The sequence below is a fragment of the Jaculus jaculus genome, chromosome 8, assembly GCF_020740685.1.
Source record: "Jaculus jaculus isolate mJacJac1 chromosome 8, mJacJac1.mat.Y.cur, whole genome shotgun sequence".
Taxonomy (NCBI): domain Eukaryota; kingdom Metazoa; phylum Chordata; class Mammalia; order Rodentia; family Dipodidae; genus Jaculus; species Jaculus jaculus.
The window spans coordinates 73,683,152-73,708,444 of NC_059109.1; the positions used below are offsets into that span (position 1 = coordinate 73,683,152).

The 25,293-nt window shown below is 42.8% G+C and overlaps 2 protein-coding genes across 4 annotated transcripts in view; one reads left to right on the top strand and one right to left on the bottom strand.

Annotated features, from left to right (window-relative positions):
- Lrcol1 (leucine rich colipase like 1) overlaps positions 1-22,904 on the top strand; it is a 71,220-nt gene extending 48,316 nt beyond the window's left edge. For 2 of the 3 annotated variants that reach the window (XM_045156714.1, XM_045156715.1), the window contains 5 exons: positions 16,938-17,030; positions 21,021-21,073; positions 21,239-21,391; positions 21,500-21,622; positions 22,725-22,904. In XM_045156714.1, the coding sequence (XP_045012649.1) occupies positions 16,950-17,030; positions 21,021-21,073; positions 21,239-21,391; positions 21,500-21,622; positions 22,725-22,731 (417 nt within the window). In that variant the 5' untranslated portion in view covers positions 16,938-16,949 and the 3' untranslated portion in view covers positions 22,732-22,904. The remainder of the gene's footprint in view (positions 1-16,937; positions 17,031-21,020; positions 21,074-21,238; positions 21,392-21,499; positions 21,623-22,724) is intronic. The other variant, XM_045156716.1, reaches the window with a different exon arrangement.
- LOC101605085 (lung adenoma susceptibility protein 2-like) lies at positions 8,838-10,762 on the bottom strand. The gene is given in 3 exon segments (XM_045156713.1): positions 8,838-9,089; positions 9,355-9,694; positions 10,174-10,762. Coding segments are annotated over 3 exon segments (1,116 nt in total). The 3' UTR covers positions 8,838-8,902.
- Positions 22,905-25,293: the final 2,389 nt, after the last annotated feature.

The window sequence follows — 25,293 nt, forward strand, 5'->3', positions numbered from 1 at the left end:
CATTGACCCACTCATCATTTAGTAGTGTATTGTTTAGTTTCCATGATTTTGTGTATGCTCTATAGCCTTTCTTGCTACTGATTTGTAGTTTAATTCCATTGTGGTCAGATAGAATGCAAGGAATTATTTCAATTTTCCTGAATTTGCTAAGATTTGCTTTGTGTCCTAATATATGGTCTATTTTAGAGAATGTTCCATGTGCTGCTGAAAAGAATGTATATTCTGCAGCCTTTGGATGAAATGTCCTGTATATATCTGTTAGGTCCATTCCTTCTATGACCTCATTTAGTCCAGATGCCTCTCTGTTTATTCTTTCCCTGGATGACCTGTCAATTGATGAGAGTGGGGTGTTAAAGTCACCCACCACCACTGTGTTTGGTGTTATCTGTGACCTTAGTTCTAATAGTGTTTGTTTGACGAATTTGGGAGCCCCCATGTTAGGTGCATATATGTTTAGGATTGTAATGTCCTCCTGTTGTAGTGTGCCCTTAATCAATATAAAGTGACCTTCCTTATCTTTTTTGACTAACTTTGGACTAAAGTCCACCCTGTCTGATATTAGGATAGCAACCCCTGCTTGTTTTCTAGGCCCATTTGCTTGAAACACCGTCTTCCAACCTTTCACTCTAAGATAATGTCTATCCTTTGTAGAAAGGTGAGTTTCTTGGAGACAACAAATTGTAGGATCCTGCTTTTTAACCCAGTCTGCAAATCTATGTCTTTTCGTTGGGGCATTGAGACCGTTGATATTAAGAGATATTATTGAAAGGTGTGTATTTATGTTTGCCATTTGTGTGTGTGTGTGTGTGTTACTTGTTCTACCTGTGCTCTCTTCTGTTAACTGGTATTTGAGTATGGCTGGTTTTTTCTAGGTTCCTTATATGTGTGCTTTTCCTTTTGTTCAGCATGGAGGATTCTATCAAGTATTTTCTGTAGAGCTGGTTTTGTCTTCAGATACTCCTTTAACCTGCTTTTGTCATGGAATGTCTTTATTTCTCCATCAATTTGGATGGATAACTTTGCAGGATAAAGTAACCTTGGTTGACAGTTGTTATCTTTCAGAACTTGGAATATATCACTCCAAGCCCTTCTGGCTTTAAAAGTTTGTGTTGAATAATCTGCTGTAATCCTGATGGGCTTGCTTTTGTAGGTAACTTGATTTTTCTCTCTAACTGCTTTCAATATTTTTTCTTTGGTTTGTGTGTTTGGAAGTTTGAGTATAATGTGGCGAGGAGAGTTTCTTTCTGGGTTTTGTCTGGCTGGGGTTCTAAAGGCTTCCTGTATCTGTATTGGCATCTCTTTCCCAATTTGGGGAAAATTTTCCTCTATGATTTTGTTGAAGATGCCTACTATGCCTCTGGAGTGGAGTTCTTCTCCTTCTACTATGCCCTGAATTCTTATATTGGATCTTTTCATAGTGTCCCGAATATCTTGAAATTCCCACTCATACTTTTCTATAAGTTTGTCTTTCTCTTTGTTGGACTGCATTAGGTCTGCCACCTGATCTTCTAGCTTAGATATTCTGTCCTCTCCCTCATCCATCCTACTGGTGAGATTTTCTACAGAGTTTTTTATTTCATTAACTGTGTTCTTCATTGCTAGTAATTCTGACTGGTTTTTCTTTATTATTTCTATTTCTCTATTTATGTCTTGTATTGCCTTCTTTATTTCATTAAATTGGTGTCCTGCCTCTTCTTTGATTCCTTTGATTTCCTCTTTGATTTCCTCTTTGATTTCTTCTTTGATTGTTTTCATGTGTTCTTTGACCTCTTTGAACATATTTATAATTATTCTTTTGAACTCTTTCTCAGGCATTTCCTCTAACTCTTTCTCACTGGAGGACATTTCTGATGCATTAATACTTTTAGGTGGATTTATATCGTCTTGCTTTTTAGTGTTTCTTGTGTTATAATGTATATATTTTTGCATCTTGGATTAAGTTAATGCTTGGATTTTCTAGCTAGCTGTGTATTCTTAGCTGTATCAATTGATTTGATGTTATATATTTTCAGGGTAGGACCTTAAGGTATTAGGTGTGGCTCTTAAGACTCTCAGAGTATCTACAAAGATGTTCTTAGGGGTTGAGTTTCCCTGCTATAGGAGTATTCAAGCAGGCTGAGTGGAATAAAATACTGGTAGATTCTAAAATTTAACTAAACACTGTACACATTCCATCAAAAACAGCCCCGAGTATGTATGCAAGAGTAGTTATTATAATGACCAGATCCTCTATCAACAAAGAGGTTTAGATTTCTGGTCTGTTGAGGTATCCAAGTCAGCTTGTGACCAAGTGAGACCCTTCCCTGGTGCAATCCCAGTTACCTTGGGTGATTGTGGTCTCAGTCAAGTTGCTGCCTGGGTCGTCAGGCTGCTGTTCTGATTTCTGGAGCTGGGCACTTGCTTTTCCTACGGGGCAAACTGAGCCGCTGCTGCCGCCTCTGCTGCTGTTGTAGCTGCCACCCCCGGAGCCACCACCGCTGCTGAAGCTGCCGTTGCCGTGTCCACCGCTGCTGCTCACCCCGAAGCCGCTGCTGTGGGATCTGCCACCGCTGCCGCTCCTGGGTCCGCTGCTGCTGGGGCCACTGGTACCGGTGTTGGAGCCGCTGAAGTTGCTGCCGAATTCTGCTCCTGCTTGGGTCCTGCCGTCAGCCCAAGTTGGCGTGGCCGGTCCCGGGCCGCTGCTGTGTTCGCTGGAGCTGGGTTCAGGCAGCGGGGGAGGGGAGGGAGCTGCGGCTGCTCTGGTTGTATCGCTCTCCACGTGTGCTTTTACCTTGCGGTCTGCTCCTCCCTCCGTTGCTCGCGGCCGCTCTCCCCTCACGTTTCCTGAGTTGCGGAGAGCGCGGTGTGAGGGGAAAATCCCGCACCTGGCTTGTCCTGCGGCTCGAGCCGAGAGTCCGGCGGTTTTCTGCCGCTCCGTGGCTGCGGCAGGTGGCCGAGCCGCCCCGGAGCCGCTGTTCCCGCCTGTGCAGGCTCTGGATGCTCTATAACTCTTCCACTTCTCCGCTGCCGCCTCAATTTCCTATACACCTCACTTTTTAGTAAAAGTGTGTATTTTGCTGAGTTTTTTTTGGTCTTTTTCCCCCCTAAGCTGCTTTGGCGTGGTACCTACGCCGCCATCTTAACCGGAAGTCTGCCAGCCTTATTTTTGTTGCTCAAAATTGTTTTGACTATTCGACTTTTTTTAAATTTAATTTATTTATTTGAGAGAGAGAGAGAGAGAGAGAGGAGAGAATGGGTGTGCTAGGGCCTCCAGCCACTGCAAACGAACTCTAGATGCATGCTCCCTCTTGTGCATCTGGCTTATGTGGGTCCTTGGAAATCGAACCGGGATCCTTTGGCTTTGCAGACAAACGCCTTAACTGCTAAGGCATCTCTCCAGCCCCTATTCGAGTTTTTTTGTGCTTCCAAATGTATTTGAGGATTTTTTTTTCCATTTCCATGAAGAATGTCATTGGAGTTTTGATGAGGATTACATTAAATGTGTAGATTGCTTTTGGTAAGATTGAAATTTTCACAATATTGATTCTTCCAATTCATGAACAGGGGACATCTTTCCATTTCCATGTCTTCTGCAATTTCTCTTTTGAGTGTTTTAAAGTTTTTATTGTAGAGATCCTTCACTTCCTTGGTTAGGTTCATTCCAGCATGCTTTATTTATTTTTTTTGAGGCAATTGTGAATGGGAATGATTCCCTGATTTTATTCTCAGCACATTTGTTGTTAGTATATAGGAAAGCTACTGGTTACTGTATTTATTTTGTATCCTGCTATGTTGCTAAAGGTGCTGGCAAAGGGTTTTAGGGTCATTTATGTATAGAATCTTATCATCTGCAAATAATGGTAATTTGATCTCTTCTTTTCCTATTTGTATCCTTTAAGGTGTGTCTCTTGCCTTATTGCTATAGCTAAGACTTCTAGTACTTTATTAAATAAAATGAGACAGTGGACACCTTTGTTTTGTTCCTGATTTTAGTGGAAAAACTTCAAGATTTTTCCCAATTTAGTATTATGTTGGATTAGGTTTTTCATAAATAGTCTTTGTTATGTTGAGATATGTCCCTTCTATTCCAAGTTTCTGTAGAGCTTTATTATTTTTAAAAATTTATTTATTTGACAGAGAAACAGGGAGAGAGAGAGAGAAAATGGGTGCGCCAGGGCTTCTAGCCACTGCAAATGACCTCCAGATGCGTGTGCCCCCATGTGCATCTGGCTAATGTGGGTCCTGGGGAATCAAACCAGGGTCCTTTGGCTTTGCAGGTAAATGCCTTAACTGCTAAGCCATCCCTCCAGCCCTCTGTAGAACTTTTTAAAAATATATTTTTGTTTATTTATATGAGAGTGACAGACAGAGGCAGAAAGAGACAGAGAAAGAATGGGAGTGCCAGGGCCTCTAGCCACTCCAAATGAACTCCAGACGCATGCGCCCCTTTGTGCATCCGGCTAATGTGGGTCCTGGGGAATCGAGCCTCAAACCAACGTCCTCAGGCTTCACAGGCAAGCGCCTAACCGCTAAGCCATCTCTCCAGCCCTCCGTAGGACTTTTATCATGACGGGATATTGGATTTTGTCAAATGTCTTTTCTTCCTATCTTGAGATGGTCATGTGATTTTTATCCTTCAGTCCATTTATATAGTGTATTACTTTGATCAGTTTGTTAATGTTGAACCATCCTGCATCTCTGGGGTAAAGCTTACTTGGTCTGGGTGAATAATCTTTTTTAAAACAATTCATTTTGAGAGAGAGAGAATGGGCACTCCAGGGCCTTTGGCCACTGGGAATGAATTCCAGATGCGTGAGCCCCCTTGTGTGCATTTCTGTGTGTCTGGCTTACATGGGTCCTGGAGATTTGAACCTGAGTTCTTAGGCTTCACAGGCAAGTGCCTTAACCACTAAGCCATTTCTCCAGCCTACGAATGATCTTTTTGATATATTCTTGTATTTTGTTTGCCAATATTGTTGTTGAGAATTTTTCATCCATGTTCATGAGAGAGATTGGTTTGTAACTTTCTTTTTTTGTTCTGTCTGTCAAGTTTTGTTATCAGGATGATACTGGCTTCATAGAAGGAGTTTGGTAGTATTCCTTCCTTTTCTATTTTATGGAAAAGTTTGAGAACATTCGTGTTAATTCTTCCACGAAGGTCTGGTAAAATTCACCAGTGAATCCATTTGGGCCTGAACTTTTATTTGGGGGATTATTTATAATGGCTTGGATCTCTGTACTTGTTATAGGTCTAGTTAAATGGTTAAATCTCATCTTGATTTAATTTTGGTAGGTCATATGAATCTAGGAAATCAACCATTTCCTTAAGATTTTCAAACTTATTGGAGTATATGTTCTTAAAGCATTCCTTATGATTTTCTGTATTTCACTGGTATCTGTTGTAATGTTACCTTTTTCATCTCCAATTTTATTAATTTGTGTCTCTTTCATTTTGTCAGATTTGTCAAGGGTTTACCTATCTTGCTTATCCTTTCAAAGAACCAACTCTTTGTTTCATTGATTCTTTGTGTTTTTTGTTAATTTTTATTAACATTTTCCATGATTATAAAATATATCCCATGGTCTTTGTGTTGTTTTTTAAAAAATTTATTTATTTATTTGACAGAGAGAAAGAGAGAGAGAGAGAGAGAGAGAAGGAGGAAGAGAATGGGCATGCCAGGGTCTCCAGCCACTGCAAACAAACTCCAGACACATGTGCCACCTTGTGCATTACAAGGCTTACAAGGGTCCTGGGGAATCGAACCTGGGTCCTTTGGCTTTGCAGGCAAACGCCTTAACTGCTAAGCCGTTCCTCTAGCCCTGTATTGTTTCTTGATATCTATCTTGTTAATTTCTGCCCTAATCTTTGTTATTTTTTCCCATATACTGATTTTTTTTGTCTTGTTCTTCTTTTTCCAAGGCCTTAAGGTGAAGCTCTAAATTGTTTACTGGTGACATTCTAATTTCTTTTAAAAATACATTTATTTATTTATTTACTAGAGAGAGAAATATGGAGAGAATGGGCATGACAGAGCCTTTAGACACTGCAAATGAACTGCAGGCACATGTGCCACCTTGTGTATCTGGCCTATGTGGGTCTTGGGGAATCAAACATGGGTCCTTTGGCTTTGCAGGCAAACTCCATAACTGCTAAGCCATCTCTCCAGCCCGAGTCTATGAATTTTTTTTATTTCATTTTTGATTGCTTCAGTAACCCATTCTTCATTGTACCATTTAGTTTCCATAATTTTGTGTAGGCTATATAGATTTTCTTGTGTTGATTTATAGTTTAATCCCATTGTGATCAGATAGAGTGCAAGGACTTATTTCAGTTTTCCTGTATTTGTTAAGATTTGCTTTGTGTCCTAATATATGGTCTAGTTTAGTGAATGTTCCAATGTGTTGCTGTAAAGAATGTGTATTCTGCAGCATTTTGATGGAATGTCCTATAGATATCTGTTAGATTCATTTTTTTCTGACACCATTTAATCCAGATCTCTCTTTTTATTTTATTTTATATTTTATTTATCTGACAGAGAAAGAGGGAGGGAGGGAGGGGGGAGAGAAAGAGAGAGAGAGAGAGAGAGAGAGAGAGAGAGGGAGGGCAGGAGAGAATGGGTGCACGAGGGACTATAACCACTGCAAATGAATGAACTCCAGATGCATGTACCCCCTTGTGCATCTGGCTAATGTGGGTCCTGGGGAATTGAACCTGGGTCCTTTGGCTTTGCTAAAGGCAAACCGCTATGCCATCCCTCCAGCCCTCACTTTTTATTTTTTACCAGGATGACCTGTCAATTGATAAGAGTGAGGTATTGAAGTTACCAACTATAATTGCTAGGTGTTATCTGTGACCTTAACTCTAATGGTGTTTGATGAAATTTCAAGTGCCCATGTTAGGTGTGTATATGTTTAGAATTGTAAAGTCTTCCTGTTGAATTGTTCCTTTAATCAATATAAAGTGACCTTCTTTATCTTTCCTAACTAATGTTGGTGTGAAGTCTACACTATCAGATATTAGGATAGCAACACCTAGGACCATTTGCTTGAAATACCATTTTTCCATCCTTTCACCCTAAGATAGTGTCTGTCTTTTAGGGAGAGGTAAGCTTCTTGGAGGTAATAAAGAGAAAAATCCTGCTTTTTAATCATGTTTTCAAGCCTGTGTCTTTTGGTTGGGACATTGAGGCTATTGATATTAAGAGTTATTATTTAGCTGGGCATGGTAGCACATGCCTTTAATCCCAGCACTTGCTAGGCAGAGGTAGGAGCATCCCTGTGAATTCAAGGCCACCCTGAAATTACATAGTGAATTCTAGGTAAGCCTGGGATAGAGTGAGACCCTACCTTAAAAAAACCAAGCCAAGCCGGGCGTGGTGGCACATACTTTTAATCCCAGCACTTGGGAGGCAGAGGTAGGAGGATCACTGAGAGTTCAAGGCCACCCTGAGACTACAGAGTGAATTCCAGGTCAGCCTGGGTTAGAGTGGGACCCTGTTTTGAAAAACCAAACCTAAACAAACTAAACCAAACAAAACAAAGCAAAACAAACAAACAAACAAAAAAAACTAAGCCAAAACAACAACAAAAAGATCCCCCCCCCCCGAAAGAGTTATTATTGAAAGGTTTATTCTTGCCATTCTTCTTGTTTTGTAGTGCTTCCCATTTTTCCTTTACTCTCTTTTTTCTTTCTTTAAAAATACTGTTTTTATTGCTGGGCATGTTAGCACACACCTTTAATCCCAGCACTTTGGAGGCAGTGGTAGGAGGATTGCTGTGAGTTTGAGGCCACACTGAGACTACATAGAGAATTCCAGGTCAGTCTGAGCTAGCATGAGACCCTACCTCGAGAAACCAAACAAAAATTTTTTTTTATTATTGACAACTTCCATAATTGTAGACAATCAACCATGATAATTCCCTCCCCCCATCCTTTACCTTCTGGTATTAATTATTATTTGAGTATGGTTTATTTTTCCTGTTTCCTCATGTGTGTGCTTTCCTTTGTCTTCAGTGTTAAAGATTCCTTCAAGTATTTTCTGTAGGGCTGGCTTAGTAGTCATATATTCCTTTAGACTGTTTTTGTTATGGAATGTCCTTATTTCTCCATCAAGTTGATGGATAACTTTTCTGGATAAAGAAATCTTGGTTGACAGTTGTTATTTTTCAAAACTTGGAATACATTATTTTAAGCCCTTCTGGTAATCTGCTGTTAACGTGGTGGGCTTGCCTTTGTAAGTGACTTGATGTTTTGCTTTAACTGCTTTCAGTATATTTTCTTTGGTTCTTGCATTTAGTAGTTTATAATTATAATATGGTGAGGAGAGGTTCTTTACTGGTTTTTTTTGGTGTTCAAAAAGCTTCCTGTGTCTGGTACTGTCATCTCTTTCCCTATTTGGGGGAAATTTTCTTCTATTGTTTTGTTGAAAACATCGATTATGCCTTTGGAGTGAAATTTTTTTTCTTCTAGTATACCCTGAATTCTTTTTTTTTAATCTTAAATATTCAATTTATGAAGTCTTAAAAATAAAAGAATTCAATATAAGATACTCCATAACAATTTGGATATTTCTTTAAACTGCTTTTCAAAAGCAGATATTGTATATTTTAAAAAATCCTTAAGATTTTGGATGCTGAAGAAAGGGTAAGTCCAAGTAAGCATCAGTTATCCATTTTTGAATTCTGAACATTTGCTGGTCTGAAGATGAAAACACTCTAAGATATACTGTGGTGGCTTCCTGTTCACATTCTAGTATTCACAAAATCAGGCCTGCAGACATTTCCATGGTTAAGTTTTTTGAAGAATACTTGATGCAGCCATAGAATAATGTATGGCATATATTTCCTTTGTCAGTTTAGATAATATAAAAAAAAATTCACTGTGTAGTGACTATTTATTGTGGTGACAGTTTTATTTTCCTCTTCACATTTTCGATGACTGCTTCCCATTAGTATCATCAACCAGTTCTCGGAGGTGGGATAAATGGTGAAAGGCCTTTTGAAGAGACCTAGTAATAGAAACCATATTTTCCTTCAACTGTAATTGAGAAAAATCATCTTCTGAAACTTGCCTCATCTCTTCTGGTTCTATAGTTTTGCTGTGATTAAAACTTTCTTGGGGCTGGAGAGATGGCTTAGCGGTTAAGCGCTTGCCTGTGAAGCCTGAGGACCCCGGTTCGAGGCTCGGTTCCCCAGGTCCCACGTTAGCCAGATGCACAAGGGGGCGCATGCGTCTGGAGTTCGTTTGCAGTGGCTGGAAGCCCTGGCGCGCCCATTCTCTGTCTCTCCCTCTACCTGTCTTTCTCTCTGTGTCTGTCACTCTCAAATAAATAAATAAAAAAAGTTTAAAAAAATTAAAAAAAAAAACAACAAAAACTTTCTTGTACTGCTTGAAGATTAAATAACATTTGTTTCAAGGCTTCAACAGGATCATGATGTTTACCACCAGATAGAATAGAGTCCTGATTATCATTTTTTAAAAAATCTTCAAGAACCTCCTTAACATACTTGGCCTTCGAACTTTGTTGAGCAGCATCATCAGAATTAACCGGGACAGGAGATTTGAAAGTAACTCGAACATTTTCCCATGATCTTTCTGCTTCTACTTTATCCAATGAGTAAGGGCTGTCATCCTTTTTCATAGGCTTTGGCAATTCTTCAGTACATTGCTTGATATTTCTCTTGGCCTTCAGGATAAGCAATTCAATTTTATCACCATCGAATAGCTTTTGAGATTGTCCTGGAAGAAATGGATTCTCACATTCACATTGGCTATGCTCAGAATCACGTGTATATTCATTAACTAATCCTTTTTCCTCACTGAAGGAATCTGAAAATTTTGAGGATACAAAGGGATATTCAGAGCAATCTACATTATTTCTGTGTTGAGAAGTTATTTGTGCATGGTAACTATGTATAGGGGAATGTTCATCTTCCTTAGTTATTTTATCAACTCTTTGATTATTTGCATCTGGTAGCAAGTCTTGATTGTGGAGCCAAATTGGATATGTGAAATCAGGTATACTAGTTATCCCTGAAACATTAAGGTCATATTTCTGGCAGTGAGCCACCTTGGATAATTCTTTTCAGAATTTTGTTCTAGGTTGTTTTTGAAAGGTGTTTCCTTGGGAAAACTTAATGATTCCAAACCACATTTACTATTTCTATTCAAAAGCTTTGGGTTTTTTGGCCTACCACATTGCTTTCCATTTCCATTTATGTATACATCAGGAGTAACTAAGTTATCCTTGCCCATGGGAGTAGAGGATACTTAATAACTTGGATTCTTTTTCATATCCGATAAGCCCAGTCTTCCATTGAATTTTTTGTTTTTCTTACTTGTTTGGTGACCCAGTCTAACACAAGTGAAAGAAAGGGATCCATCAGATGGAAGTCTTAACAAATCATCAGTTGTGAGGCTAATGGAGTCCATATCATTAATAGTCTCTCTTCTATAGGATAAGGAGTTTGAGTGATGTTTGTTATCAAGAATTTCAAGAGCACTATTTGGTTTATACATGTAGTTGGAAAATTGTGGCTTATTAGCAGACTCTTCATCAATGTTAATTTTCCCAGTACTTGTACCGTGGTCTGTTTGGCTTAGATCATAATCATCAATGTAGGCCTGTAGAGCCTGAGAAGCAGAACTGTACAGTTTATCCTTATAGTGAAAAGAGCCTCCCGATGTGGAAGAACTGTCACCACTTAGGCTGCAACTTGCTAGGAGAGAAGATACTGAAGATTCCCAAGAGCAAACTCTGGGTTTTGTGTTTGATTTTGCCATGGCTTTCTCAAAATGAGTTATTTTTATTCATTTTCATTAAAACAACATTCCCTCTGCAAACGCTTCAGTTCGAATCTCCAAAATCAATTCCATCGTGCTAACCGATAAAACAATGGTAAACCTCAACTACCGTGGTTCAGAACCAGACTATTCGGTGGTTATAAGGTATGGGACGGTCAAACAGCGGCTGCGTGGTCGCTTATTTCTGGTTTATGCCGCAGTGCCAACCCGAGACAGCCGCGGTTACCAGGACGGGGCGGTGGCGCTGGAGGCTCTCGGGTCCTTCCCGCGGGAAGGCGCGACACCCGTGCCCGAGGCTCCCCGAGGGTCCCGCGCTCCCGGAGACGTCCTCCGCCGACAGCGCCCGGCCCTCAGCCTCGCCCGGTGGGGACAGGGCGACGCGCGGCCAAAGCAGAGGTCCCTTCCCATCGGCAACCCCAAGATGCTGAAGTGTTTTAAAACACACGCTTCCGCGGCTCTGCCCACAGCAGGCCCGTGAAGGCGGAAGAGACAGCAGCACCGTGCTGGGGATCCAACGGCCGGAAAAATCTACCCTGAATTCTTAAGTTTGCATCTCTCACAGTGTCCCAAATGTCTTGAAATTCCCACTCATACCTTCCTATTAGTTCGTCTTTCTCTTTTTTTGGACTATATTCGACCTGGTCTTCTAGTTTAGATATTCTGTTCTCTCCTTTATCCATCCTATTGGTGAGATTTTCGACAGAGTTTTTTGTTTGGTTAGTGTTTTGGTTTTTCGAGGTAGGGTCTCACTCTAGCCCAAGCTGACCTGGAGTTCACTATGGAATCTCAGGGTGGCCTTGAACTCATGGCAATCCTCCTACCTCTGCCTCCCGAGTGCTGGGATTAAAGGTGTGTGCCACCACGCCCGGCTTCCTACAGAGTTTTTTTTTGTTGTTGTTTTTTGTTTTTGGCAGGAAAATATTGAGCGTTTATTTTCCATAATTTCATAATCACATTTCTAAAAGAGCAGAAACCTTTGTGTGCACAGTGGAAACACTGCACTTGATGACGTACAAGCGTCTCCAGTCTGAGTTGAGGAGTTCCAGCAGGTTCATTGGCATTTCATTGAGTCAGAGCATTCTGTGGTTGTGCCCCAAACCAAGTTGCCATGAAGTCATCTGGTGAGACATGGGTAAGAGCATTGCCAGGAACATCTTGGATTCATTAGCTATCCATTTGATTTTGAGTTCATTTTTGATGACTGTTCACATTCAGAAACATCTTAGTACTGTTACATTATTTTTCTAAATCCACATTCGGTTTTGTGACCCCACAGTTTAAATAGCTGTTGATTTGGGTACTTGCAGAGTTTTTTTTTTTTTTAATTTGATTTACTGTGTTTTTCATTTCTCATATTTGATTGTTTTTATTTCTTCATTATTCCCAGTTACTTACTCATGGTTTATATTGGCCTCCTTATTTCATTAAGTTTATTTCCTGTGCTTTCCTTCAGTTTTTTTTTTTCTTCTTTGATTCCTTTGATTTCTCCAAATATAGTTATAATCATTCTTTTGAAATCATCAGGCATTTCATCTAAATCAGTCTCACTGGAGGTCATTTCTGATGGATTTATAATTTTTGGTGGAATTATATTGTCTTGAATTATTGTTTTTCTTATATAATGTAGAGAATTTTGCATCTTGGGTTAATTTGATGCTTGACTTTTCCAGTTATCTACAGTATTCTTAGATGTGTAAATCTGACATTATGTAACTTCAGGATAGGAGCTTATATTGCCAGCTGTGGTTCTTCTTTTTTAATTTTTCATTTATGTATGTCTTTGAAAGTGACAGACAGAGAAAGAGGGAGGGGGAGAGAGAGAGAGAGAGAATGGGTGTGCCAGGGCCTCCAGCCACTGCAGATGAACTCCAGACACGCGCACCCCCTTGTGCATCTGGCTAATGTGGGTCCTGGGAATTGAGCCTTGAACCGGGGTCTTTAGGCTTCACAGGCAAGTGCTTAACTGCTAAGCCATCTCTCCAGCCCCCAGGTGTGGTTCTTATGTTACTTCCAGAATAACAGAAGTGACCCTAGGTGTTGGATTTGGATTTGCCTTCTATGCAAGTATTCTAGTAGGCTGGGTGGAGCAAAATACAGCAAATTCTAACACTCAACTGAGCAATATAAACACTCAATCAAAACCAGCACAGAGTCTCTCCTGCTTCTCTGCTTTGGTTGATAATTCCTTATACACCTTTACTTTTTGGTAGAAGAGTGTATTGTGGTGTTTTTCTGCTTATTTCTCCCCCACCCCCAGACTGTTTTAGTGTGGCTACTATTCTGCTATCTTTTTTTTTTTTTTAAACAAAACTATGGTTTTATTCCCATCACATCAGTCAGGCAAGTCTTCACAGGGTAGGGACCAAGGAGGAGGGAGGCCCCTACTTGCCCTCAGTGAGGGTATTGTGCAGGATGACAATGGTGGAGTTCCCATGCAGGAATTAAAGGCATGTGCCACCATGCCCAGCCATCCCCCTTTTTTGAGGTAGAGTCTCATTCTAGCCCAGGCTGACCTGAAATTCTCTGTGTCTCAGGGTGGCCTTGAACTCACAGCAATCCTTCTACCTCTGCCTCCCAAGTGCTGGGATTAAAGGCAAGTACCACGACAGCAGCCCACTGCCCCCCCGTTTTTCTTTGGTTTTTCAAGGTAGGGTCTTGCTGTAGCCCAGGCTGACCTGAAATTCACCATATAGTCTCAAAGTGGCCTCTAATTCATGGTGATTCTCCTACCTCTGCCTCCTGACTGCTGGGATTAAAGGCATGCCCAGCTCAGCCATTTTTTAAATTTTTATTAAACATTTAATTAATTTATTTATTTGATGAGACAGAATAGGTGTGCCAAGGCCTCCAGCTACTGCAAATGAACTCCATACACATATGCCACCTTGTGCATCTGGCTTACATGAGTCCTGGGGAAATCATCCTGGGTCATTTGGCTTTGCAGGCAGGTCCCTTAATCATGAAGCCATCCCTACAGCCCGAGTTCTCTCTCTCTCTCTTTTTTTGTTTTTTGGTTTTTCGAGGTAGGGTTCCACTCTAGCCCAGGCTGACTTGGAATTCACTATGTAGTGTCAGGGTGTCCTTGAACTCATGGTGATCCTCCTACCTCTGCTTCCCAAGTGCTGGAATTAAAGGCGTGTGCCACCACGCCCGGCTCTTATTTCTTATAACACTTTGTACTCTATTAGATTTTCCCCTTAGCTTTGTAGTTTTGGGAAAAGAAAGAGAGTCCCCAGCAAACCTTTTGTCCAAATTTCACCTGAAAAAATCTTGTGGTGACTTCCAGTCAGCTAGTTTTGGGGTTCTGTCCCCTTTCAGTGACCTACAGCCCTGGATCTGTCTCCCTGGAGTGCAGGCTCTTTTGTCTGTTGAAAGGGCTGGAATTCTGGGAAGAATTACTGAGTGCTAGTGACATCCAGAGAGAAGCACAGGGCCTACTTCTATGGAAGAAGCTTCCATAGAACAAGAGAGCTAGAGAATGCACAGTCATGGAAGTGCTGGGTCCCTTAAGTGAAAAGCCTATGCTATGCACGTCACAAATGAAGTTTCTGCATGGTTGGTCAGAGAAGGCCTCTTTGAGAGGCCAAAACCAACTTCAGGGGAGAGCCATCTAGAGCATGAAGTTCAATGAGCTCAGACTTGTAGGAAACAGCCCCATGTATTGTGGGGTTGAACAAAACACTGGACCAAAACCAGCTGATTGGAGGAGGAATGGATTTATTTTGGCTTACAGTCTTGAGGAAAAGCTTTATGATAGCAGGAGACAGCATAGCACGAGTAGAGGCTGGACATCTCCTCTGCCATAACAGGTAGAAAACAGCAGCAGGAGAGTGAGCCAAGTTCTGGCAAGTGGAAGCTGGCTATAACATCCCTACACCCACCCCAAGAAGCATACCTCCTCCACCCAAATTGCTACCACCTGGGAACCAAGCATTCAGAATGCATAAGCTTATGGGGAATTTCTGATCCAAACCACCATACTGTGCTAATGTTAAATAGTCTTGTTTAAATTACTGATGGGAGCTGGGAGTGGTGGTGCATGCCTTTAATCCCCGCGCTCAGGAGGCAGAGGTAGGAGGATCACAGTGAGTTTGAGGCCACTCCGAGACCACATAGTGAATTCCAGATAAATAAATAAATTACTGATGGGAGCAGAGCCTGATGGTACAATCTCAGCACTTGGGAATCTGAGGGAGGAGTATTACAAGGTCAAGGCAAGCCTTGGCTATATACTGAGACCCTGTCTCAAGAGAAAGAGAAAAGTTTGGCAGGAAAGATGTCTCAGTGGTTAAGGTGGTTGCTTGCAAAGCCTAACAACCAAGGTTCAATTCCCCAGTACCCACATAAAGCCAGATGCACAAAGTGGTCCATGCATCTGGAGTTTGTTTGCAGTGTCTGGAGGCCCTGACATGCCCATTCTCTCTTCTCCATTTCTCTCTGCTTACAAATTAAAACAAAAAAAAAAAAGAAAGAAAAATATGTACAACCCTTCAGCTGGGTGTTAAAGTGCATGCCTTTAATCCCAATACTTGGGAAGTGGAGGTAGGAGGATCGCTGTGAGTTCAAAGCCAGTCTGTGACTACATAGTGAATTCTAGGTCATACTGGGCTAGAGTGAGACCCTATCTCAAAAAAGCACAATTCTTCGCCAGAAAGAGTTGTTTGAAGTCTAGCTTTCACTCAGCATTGAAAAGACATGAGCTCTCAAGCCAGGAAGACCAGAGGACCCTAATTGCATACTGCTAAGTGAAAGAAGCCATTATGAAAAAGTTATAGTTCCAACTCTGAGACTTCTGGAAAAACATGAACTATGGAGACATTAAAAGAACCAGTGGTTTCTAGAGTAGGCAGGAGGGAGGATAAGCAAGGATAGGGAATTTTCAGGTTAGTGACATTCTCTGTGTGACAGAGAATATAGTGACAGTGGACATGTTAAATTTGGCCAAATGTGGGATGTCTAATAAGTGTGAAATCCAATATGAACCTTGGACCAGGTTAATAATGTATATATCCTGGTGAGTTCACTGGTTATAATACATACCCTATTAATGTCACATGGGAAAAGGGGCTAGGGAAAGAAAGTTTGTATGTGAGAACTCTGTTTTTCAAATTTGTATGTATTTATTTGTGTATGTGTGTGTGTTTATGGGGGCACCAGGGTCTCTTGCTGCTGTAAACAAATGCCCAGCTGGTTTACGTGAGTGACTGGGGAATGGAACCAGGGTGGGCAGGTTTTGCAAGCAAGTAACCACTGAGAAACCTCACCAGTCCTGAGAACTCTATTTTCTGTAGCCCAATGTTGACCCAGAAAATAAAATTTATTAATTTTCCTATGTGTGAGTGCATGTATATATGGTGGTCAGAGAACAACCTCAGGTATTATCCTTGGGAATGGCATCCATCTCTTTTTGAGACAGAGTCTCACTGGCCTGAAGCTCACTGATTAAGTTAGACTAGCTGACTAGTGAGCGCCTGGTTTCCAAATGTCTTTGCCTCCCCAGCACTGGATGACAGGCACATGATGCCCACCATTTTTACATGGTTTCAGGTCTTCATACTTGTGAGGCAAGCATTTTCCAGATGAACTATCTCCTTTTCCTCCTTTCCTTCCTTCCATTCTTCTTTCTTTTTTTATTATTTTAGTTTTTATTTTATTTTATTGAGGTAAGGTCTCACTCTAGCCCAGGTTGTCCTAGAATTCACTATGTCATCTCAGAGTGGACTCAAATAGTGATCCTCCTGCCTCTGCCTCACAAGCGCTGGGATTAAAGGTGTGTGCAACCATGCTGGACTAAGAGATTATAGGCATGCTAGGGCCTCCAGACACATGTGCCATGTGCATATCTGGCTTTATGTGGGTACTGGAGAATTGAACCTGGGGCCTTTGGCCTTGCCAGCAAGTGCCTTAACCACTAAGCCATCCCTGCAGACCCCAGCTTTTTAAATTAAAAAAAAAAAGCCTGGATATGGTGGCACATGTTTTTAGTACCAGCACTTGGGAGGCTGAGATAGAAGGCTCACTAAATTTGAGACCAGCCTGGGCTACACTGAGACTATGCCTTGAAAAAAATAACACCTTATTTTGTAAAAGAAAGTAGTGGGAAGAAAAGTAGATTCTTGTGCTGGATTTCCAGAATAGAATTTACTCCCAGCAGACCTGAGGCAAGATGTCTGGTGTGGTGTGGACTCTGATGCTGCTGCTCTGGATGATGCCCATGGTCCATCAGGAGAAGATTCTGTCCAAGAAGGTGAGCTCAGGTTGAGACCTGCTGTTGCCCATCACCCTTCTGCTGGGCTACCTAGAAAGAAAGCTGCATCAGACAGGCCTGAGTCAGCATTCCGTGAGCCAAGGGCTCACTGGAGCAAGGCAGATGGCTCTGAGCAGGCAGGTTCAGCAGGCAGTGACTTGTTAGTTGTACAATTGTAAATATATCTGAGGTTCTATACCCACCTGCTAACCCCTAACCCACATGGCTCCCCATCTCCCAGTGGACACCCAAGGATATAGTTCACCAAACCACCCACAGCCATATCCTACTGGCTTATGGCTTCCTCCTCCCCTGCCTTCTTTTCTGTGTGCCCTGGTGGGGCTCTTCACTGATTTCTGGCTCCACTCTCTGTAGCAACCACCCTACCTTTTTTGAAATGTTTTATTTATTTGACAGAGGCAGATAGAAAGAGCAAGAGAATGGGCATGCTAGGGCCTCTAGCCACTGCAAAGGCACTACAGATGCATGCAGCGCCTTGTGCATCTGGATTTACCTGGGTCCTGGGGAATCAAACCTGGGTCCTTCAGCTTTGCAGGCAGGTGCCATAACCACTAAGCCATCTCTCCAGTCCCCCACCTATTATCCTACCTTTTAACCCTCAGTCAGTTTCATTTCTTTTCTTTCTTTCCCTTCCTTCCTTGTTTCTTTTTTCTCTCTCTCTCTCTCATTTCTTTCCGTGTGCATGTGCATATGTGTACACCAGGGTTTCTTGCCACTGAAAATGAATGCCAGATGCTTACATCACTTTTATTTATTTATACTTTTGGTTTTTCAAGGTAGGATCTCACTCTAGCCCAGGCTGACCTAGAATTCATGATGTAATCTCAGACTCACATCTATCCTCCTACCTCTGCCTCCTAAGTGCTGGGATTAAAGGTGTGCACCACCACACATTGTTTACATTGCTTTTTGTGTTTGGGTTTACATGGGTGCTGGAGAATTGGACCTGGCCAGCAGGTTTCATAAACAAGCACCTTTAACCACTGAACTGTCTCCCAAGCCCTTATGACCTCTTAGTAAAAAATATTTATTTATTTATTTTAAGTTTATTAATTTATTTGAGAAAGAGGGAGAGTGCCCCAGGGCCTGTAGCCACTGCAAACAAATTCCAGACACATGCACCACCTTGTGCATCTGGCTTTTGTGGGTACTGGGGAATCAAACCTGGGTCCTTTTGGCTTTGTCAGCAAGCACCTTAACTGCCAAGTCATCTCTCCAGTCCCTTTATAACCTTTTCAATGTTTCTTTTTAAACATGTTTTATTTATTTATTTACAGAGAGAGAGACAGAAATAATGAGAGCTGCACACCAGGGATTCAGCCACTACAAATGAATTCCAGATGTATGCACCACATTGTGTATCTGGCTTATGTGGATCTTGGAGACTCAAACCTGGGTCCTCAGGCTTTGTAAGCAAGCACTTTAATGCTAAGCCGTCTCTTCAGCCCCTAACAACATTTTTTAAAAATATTTTTATTAGCTGGGTGTGGTGGCACACGCCTTAATCCCAGCACTCAGGAGGCAGAGGCAGGAGAATTGCCAAGAGTTTGAGGCCACCCTGAGACTACACAGTGAATTCCAGGTCAGCATAAGCTAGAGTGATACCCTACCTCAGAAAACCAAAAAAACAAAACAAAAAATTTATTTATTTGTAAGAGAAAGAATAAGTGCACCAGGGTCTCTTACCACTGCAAACAAATTCTACATGCATGACCTATTTGTGCATCTGGCTTCACATGGGTACTGGAGAATTGAGCCCAGACCAGTAGGCCTTGCAAGCAAGCACCTTTGACCACTGAACCATTTCTCCAGTTCTATAACTTCATTTTAAAGTATTTTTACACTGGATTTTAAATGTTTATTTATTTATTTGCAAGCAGAGAAAGACAGGAGACAGAGGTGGGGAGAAGAATAGGAGCACCAGGGTCTCTAGCCACTGCAAACTAACTCCAGATGCTTGTGCTACATTGTGCATCTGGCTTTATGTGGGTACTGGGGAATTAGGCTTTGCAGGCAAGCACCTTAACCACTGAGCTATCTCTCCTATCCTGTATAAACTAATTTGTTTGGAGGTGGATTTCAAAATGGGGTCTGTCTCTAGCCCAGGCTGACCTGGAATTCACTAGGTAGTCTCAAGGTGGCTTTGAACTCATGGTGACCCTCGTACCTCTGCCTACTGAGTGCTGGGGTTAAAGGTGTGTGACACTCCGCCAAGCTCCTAAATTTTTTTTGAGGCAAGCCCAACAGATTTTTTTTTTTTAATGCAAGAGACTGACAGAAAGGGGGGGGGGGGAGAGACAGAGAGAGAGAGAATTAGCACACTAGGGCCTTCAGCCACTGTAATTGAACTCCAGATGCATGAGCCCTGTGGTGTGCATGCGTGACCTTGCATGCTTGTACCACTTTGTGTGTCTGCCTTATGTGGGACCTGGAGAGTTGAAAATGAGGCTTTAGGCTTTACAGGCAAGTGTCTTAAACTCTAAGCCATCACTTCAGCCCCCAGCTCCTAATTTTAAAGTATTTTATTTATTTATTTATCTATGAGAGAGAGAGAGAATGAATATGGGCATGCTAGGGTCTTTAGCCACTGCAAACAAACTCCAGAAGCATGCATCACCATATGCATCTAGCTTACATAGATTCTGGGGAGTAGAACATAGGTCCTTAGACTTCAAAGGCAACCACATTAACTGCTAAGCCATCTCTCCATCCCTATAGCCTACTTGTTTTTTTACATTTTTTACTGACAACTTCCATAATTATAAACAATATCCCATGGTAATTCCCTCCTTCCCCCGACTTTCCCCTTTGAAACTGCACTCTTCATCATATCCCCTCTCCCTCTCAATCAGTCTCTCTTTTATTTTGATGTCATGCTCTTTTACTCCTATTATGATGGTCTTATGTAGGTAGTGTGAGGCACTGTGAGGTCATGGATATCCAGGCCTTTTTATGTCTGGAAGAGCATGTTGTAAGGAGTCCTACCCTTCCTTTGGCTCTTACATTCTTTCCACCACCTCTTCTGCAATGGATCCTGAGCCTTGGAAGGTGTGATAGAGATATTTTAGTGCTAAGCACTCCTCTGTCACTTCTTCTCATGACTACCCCTGTTGAAGGCTTTCCGTATCAGGGATGTATTCCCTCCCATGGATCAGGCTTCCAGTCCAATTAGAGGTTGGTTGGTTTCCCCTATAAGAGATGTGCCACTATTGCACCCATTGGCTCATTTGGCTTGGCTGGCCAAATATAAGGCTTTCAGTGTCCACTGTTCAGTATCTTCACTGGTGATTTTTTCCCCCATTAAACTGCATACAGTGTGGCTTTTTCCAGCTTTCTGTCAACTGGTCTACATACAGGAGCTTTTCAGCTCAGTCCCAACAGGATTTCTCAGTGACCTTGCAGCCCCAGTATGTGGAGTCTTCAGCAATAGGGTCTTACCATCTATTCCTGACCTATAACCTAATTTTTTAAAGGGCAAGACAAAACAAAAAGTGTCCATGGTTGGAAACTCTCTGTGAACTCTCCCTGCTCCAGCTTATGATCTTGGGGAAATAACTTACCATCTCTGAGTCTCAGGGTGTTTTTGGCTGGTATTGGTGATGCTAAGCCAAACCTTACAAGTTTTGTCTGCAGACCTTCCTGCCCATACCCAGTGCTCTGCCACTTGTCTCCTTCACCTGATGTGCCTCAGCTTACCTTCTATGCACTTTGCCTATGGTAGGCAGTGTATTTTTCCTTACCTGTTCCTTCCTGCCATTGGCCCCTTCTTGTCTTCTCTGGGTCCAGGCAGGCAGTATGTCTTGGGTTGGATGATGGTTGACATTGGGAAGCTCTTCTGGGGCCTGAGTGTGCAAAATTATCCTGGAGCAAGTAAACAGAGCCTGGACATATCAGGGGATTGAGTAGCCCTGTGAACATAATTCTGAATGCCATAGTGACTACTGTTTCACCAACACCTTGAACCTGCAGAATCTTTGCACCCCCAAGACTATGTTTCTGCAGTGTGTGTGCCTTGGAGGAAGGTGTGTATAAGCCATGGGCAGTACCTAAGGAGGGGCTGAGACCAGCACAGGACACCACCCTGCCCTCCTCCTTCTTGCTTCTGATGAGCTAGAAGAGGAGGGTCCCAGGGATACAGGGGAAAGATGTTCTTGGGAAGACAGAGGAAACTGGTCCCCAATCCATAGAAAGCACTGGTCCCTGCTGCCTCTTAGTCAAACGGGCTTCACTGCCAAGAACACTCTGAGTGCCACAGCCATTGCTGTGTCAGGACCAGCCAAATCCCAAGGAAGTTCTGCTCTGCAAAGACTGTCTTCCTGCAGTGTGTGGCCTGGCGTAAGGTGAGCCTGGAACAAGGGTACTGGTGAGGGGTCGTCCCATAGGATGAAGGTGGGGGGAGAGGAGCTGCAGCCTCCTTGAGGCCAGAAGACATCTGACTGTCTCCGCAGCCTAGCGGAGATTACTGCTACAGCCACTCAGAGTGTGAGAGCCTATGCTGCCTCTCAGCAAGTGAGACCAGTTCCTCTCGCTGCACACGCCGAAGTGGGCTGTTGGCTCTGTGTCTTCCCCTGGTAAGTTCTCAATCTACAGATGGACCTGGGAAGCTTGAGACAGACAATGGTGAGGAGGGAGAGGAGCAGCCTATGAAACAAGATACCACAGGCAGAGTGTTCAGTGACCTCCTGTGATTAGTGTCCATGAGCACTTGGTGATGTGGAGAGCCATGGGGAGTTCAGAGGAGACAGCTTGGGCACAGTAGGATTCCTGGGATGGGCACTGAGCCCTCTGGATATGAAATGCCAGGCCATAATGATGAATGTATTTTTTTTTGATTTTTTTTTTTTTTTTTTGGTTTTACGAGGTAGGGTCTCACTCTGGTCCAGGCTGACCTGGAATTAACTCTGTCATCTCAGGGTGGCCTCGAACTCATGGTGATCCTCCTACCTCTGCCTCCCGAGTGCTGGGATTAAAGGCGTGCGCCACCACGCCCGGCTGATGAATGTATTTTGATCCCATCTAGAGGGGGCAGGAACTTGAAGTTAGGGAGGTGGTATTGAGAATAGTGAGGGCTGGAAAGAGCTCTGTCCTCAGGCCTGTAGGGGTGTTTCAGTGTGTCTGTATCTGTGTGTCTTTATAGTCTACAGAGAAAGGGAGGCACTACACCCACATCAGGGGTGGAAAGGTCTAACCTCTCCTTCCCATCTCCCTCACCTTCTTCTGGTTCTAAGTGGAACAGGAGGGATAGGGGAATCACATGTCTCATCAGAGCCATGGGGGATGGGGCCTGGCAGAAGTCAGGGCCATGGCTGGGTGGGAGGAGCTATTGGTGCCAGTGGGCCCCATTAGGGCTGTGATTATGAGGCTGAACTCATAAATCATTGCTAGACCCCATAATGCTATCTGGTGCACAGATATGTAGCCTCCAAGGTTAAAAACATAGCACCTTCTGGCATACCCAGACTATCTGGTCTGATTTGGCTAGGTTAGCATCAGGGACATCCTGGCACATGGCCCCCTCAAAGATACTTTGGGTGAGGGCAGGAGCCAGGTTGTGCTACATCAGGGTGTCCCTGCCCTGGAGAAGACTGCCTTTGTTGGTGCCTGGGAAATCAGGCTCATGAAATTTATTTCCTCTGATCCTGTAAGTTTTCTGATTGTTGCTGTTTCTTTTAGTGAATGAATGCAAACCTGTGTAACACAGAACCAAACCTGGACTACAAAGAAGTTTCTGGGTCCCCTTCATCCACATCCATGCTGTTCCCTTCCTGGGCTCTGAAAAATTGTAGGCATCAGAGAAGTCTTGTTGCTGCTAATATGAACTCACAGCACAGTGCCTGAAAACAAACTGCAGGAGATGTCACTGAATTATTGCCTACAAATAAACATTACTGATTGAACAAGAAGTGTCTGGTCTACTCCATGTTTCTCACAAAAAAGTGAGAAAACTGGCCTGGAGAGATGGCTTAGTGGTTAAAGCGCTTGTCTGCAAAGCCTAAGGTCTCATGTTCAACTCTCTAGGTCCCATGTAAGCCAGATGCACAGTCATGCAAGGTCACACATGCACACAAGGGGGCACATGCATCTGGAGTTTAATTGCAGTGGCTGGAGGACCTGGTGCACCAAGTTTTTCTCTCTCTCTCTCCCTCTCTCACATAAAAGAAAAAAAAAAAAGGGCAGTCTGTTGGGCTTGCCTCAAAAAAAAAAAAAAAAGTGTGGAAATCTGTAGACAGAAACAAAACAAACAAGACATAGCAAAGTGAGCCTGCTCAGCTTTAACAGTGCTGCCTTCCTTGGAGGCCTGTGGGGTGGGGCAGGCCAGCGCAGTACAGTGGTGGATGTTGCCTGAAATATAACTTCACACATAGTTCCTCCTGTGAGTCACACTTAGAGGTTTTCACACAGAGATTCTGATACATTGGTCTTAAAATTATTATTTTTATCTTTATTTTAATTTGTTTATTTATGGGGGGGGGCAAGCTAGGGCCTCTACCCACTGCAAACAAACTCCAGATGCATGTGCCACCATGTGCATCTGGATTATCTGGGTCCTGTGGAATTGAGCCTGGGTCCTTAGGTTTTGCAGGCAAGCACCTTAACCGCTAAACCATTCCTCCAGCCAATGTTTTGTTTTTGAGGTAGGGTCTTACTACAACCCAGGCTGACTTGGAATTCACTGCATATTCCTAAGCTGGCCTTGAACTCAGTTATCCTCTGACCTCTGCCTCCTACATACTAGAGTGAAAGTCATGTGCCACTACTACCATACATGATTCTATCACTGAAGAGTAGAAGATACTGAGAACAGAATTTCCCACTTGTATTTCTATATGCCTGATGATTCCCATGGTATTTCCTGGATCTTGCACGTAAAGCCTGGTTTGTCCCTCTGAGGGGACATATTCAGTGCCTGACACTGGCAGGCCCTAACATTCATCTTAGTGACACATAGATGGTCCTGCAGTAACTACCTAACACAATGGCCAGGAGCCCACACTGCAGGTTGTTTCTTTGAGACAGTCTCACTATCTACTCAGGTTGGCTTTCAACTTGAGACTCTTGCATGGAGTTTTATTTTTCAGTTTGTGTGTGGATGTGCATGTGCATGTTACAGTGCACATGTGGAGGTCAGAGGACAATCTCTGGGTGTTTGTTAGTTCTGTCCTTCCACCTTGTTTGAGACAGGCTCTTGTTTTTATTGCTGGGAATGTCAGACTAGCTGGTGCTCAAGCTTCAGGATTCTCTGGACTCTGCCTCCAATTGCTATAGGCATGTTAGGGTTGCAGACACATGTGTCACTATGTGCCGAGATTTATGTGGGTGATGGGGATCTGAACTCTAGTTGTCAAGCTTGCACAGCAAGCCCTTTTAATCACTGAGTCATCTCTCCCTGCACAGAGTTATAAAAAGACAAAAATGTTATCCAGGTATGGTGGTACACACCTATAATGCCAACATCTAAGAGGCTGAGACAGGAGATTTTCAAGTTATATGACAACCTGGGACACATATCAAGACCCTATCTCTAAAATAGAAAAGAAAATCCACTGGGCATGGTGGTACATACCTTGAATCCCAGCACTTGGAAGGCAGAGGTTTGAGGATTGCTGTGAGTTTGAGGCCAGCCTGGGACTACAGAGAGTTCCAGGACAACCTAGGCAACAGTGAGACCCTACCTTGAACAAATAAATATAATAAGCCAGGGCATGGTGGCACACACCTTTAATCTCAGCACTTCAGAGGCAGAGGTGAGAGGATCACTGTGAGTTCTAGGCCAGCCTGGAACTATAGAATGTGTTCCAGGTCAGTCTGAGATCTAGACCCTACTTTGAAAAATAAAATAAAATAAATAAAATAAGTCAAGCATAGTGTTGTGTGACTGTCTTCCTAGAACTGGGGAGACTGAGGAATGTTTCAGGCCATCCTGATTTACAAAGGAGGACCCTATCTCAAAACAAAATAAAAAAAACAAAACAAACACCACAAAAATCAAAATATTGGGTTGATTTTAGCCTCAGAGGATGGCAACATAGCAGCCAAGGGAAGGAAATAAGTAGAAAACCAGCAAAATACACTCTTTCTACTGAAAAGTGAAGGTGTATAAGTTATTATCAACCACAGCAGAGAAGCAGGGAAGACTCAGATCTTTAGAAAGGAGAAAACGAGAGAATCCCACCAAGGCGCCAGCAGCCCCAGTCCATGTATCCGCTCAGCCAGCTCAGAGCGGCAGAACAGAAACCAGGTG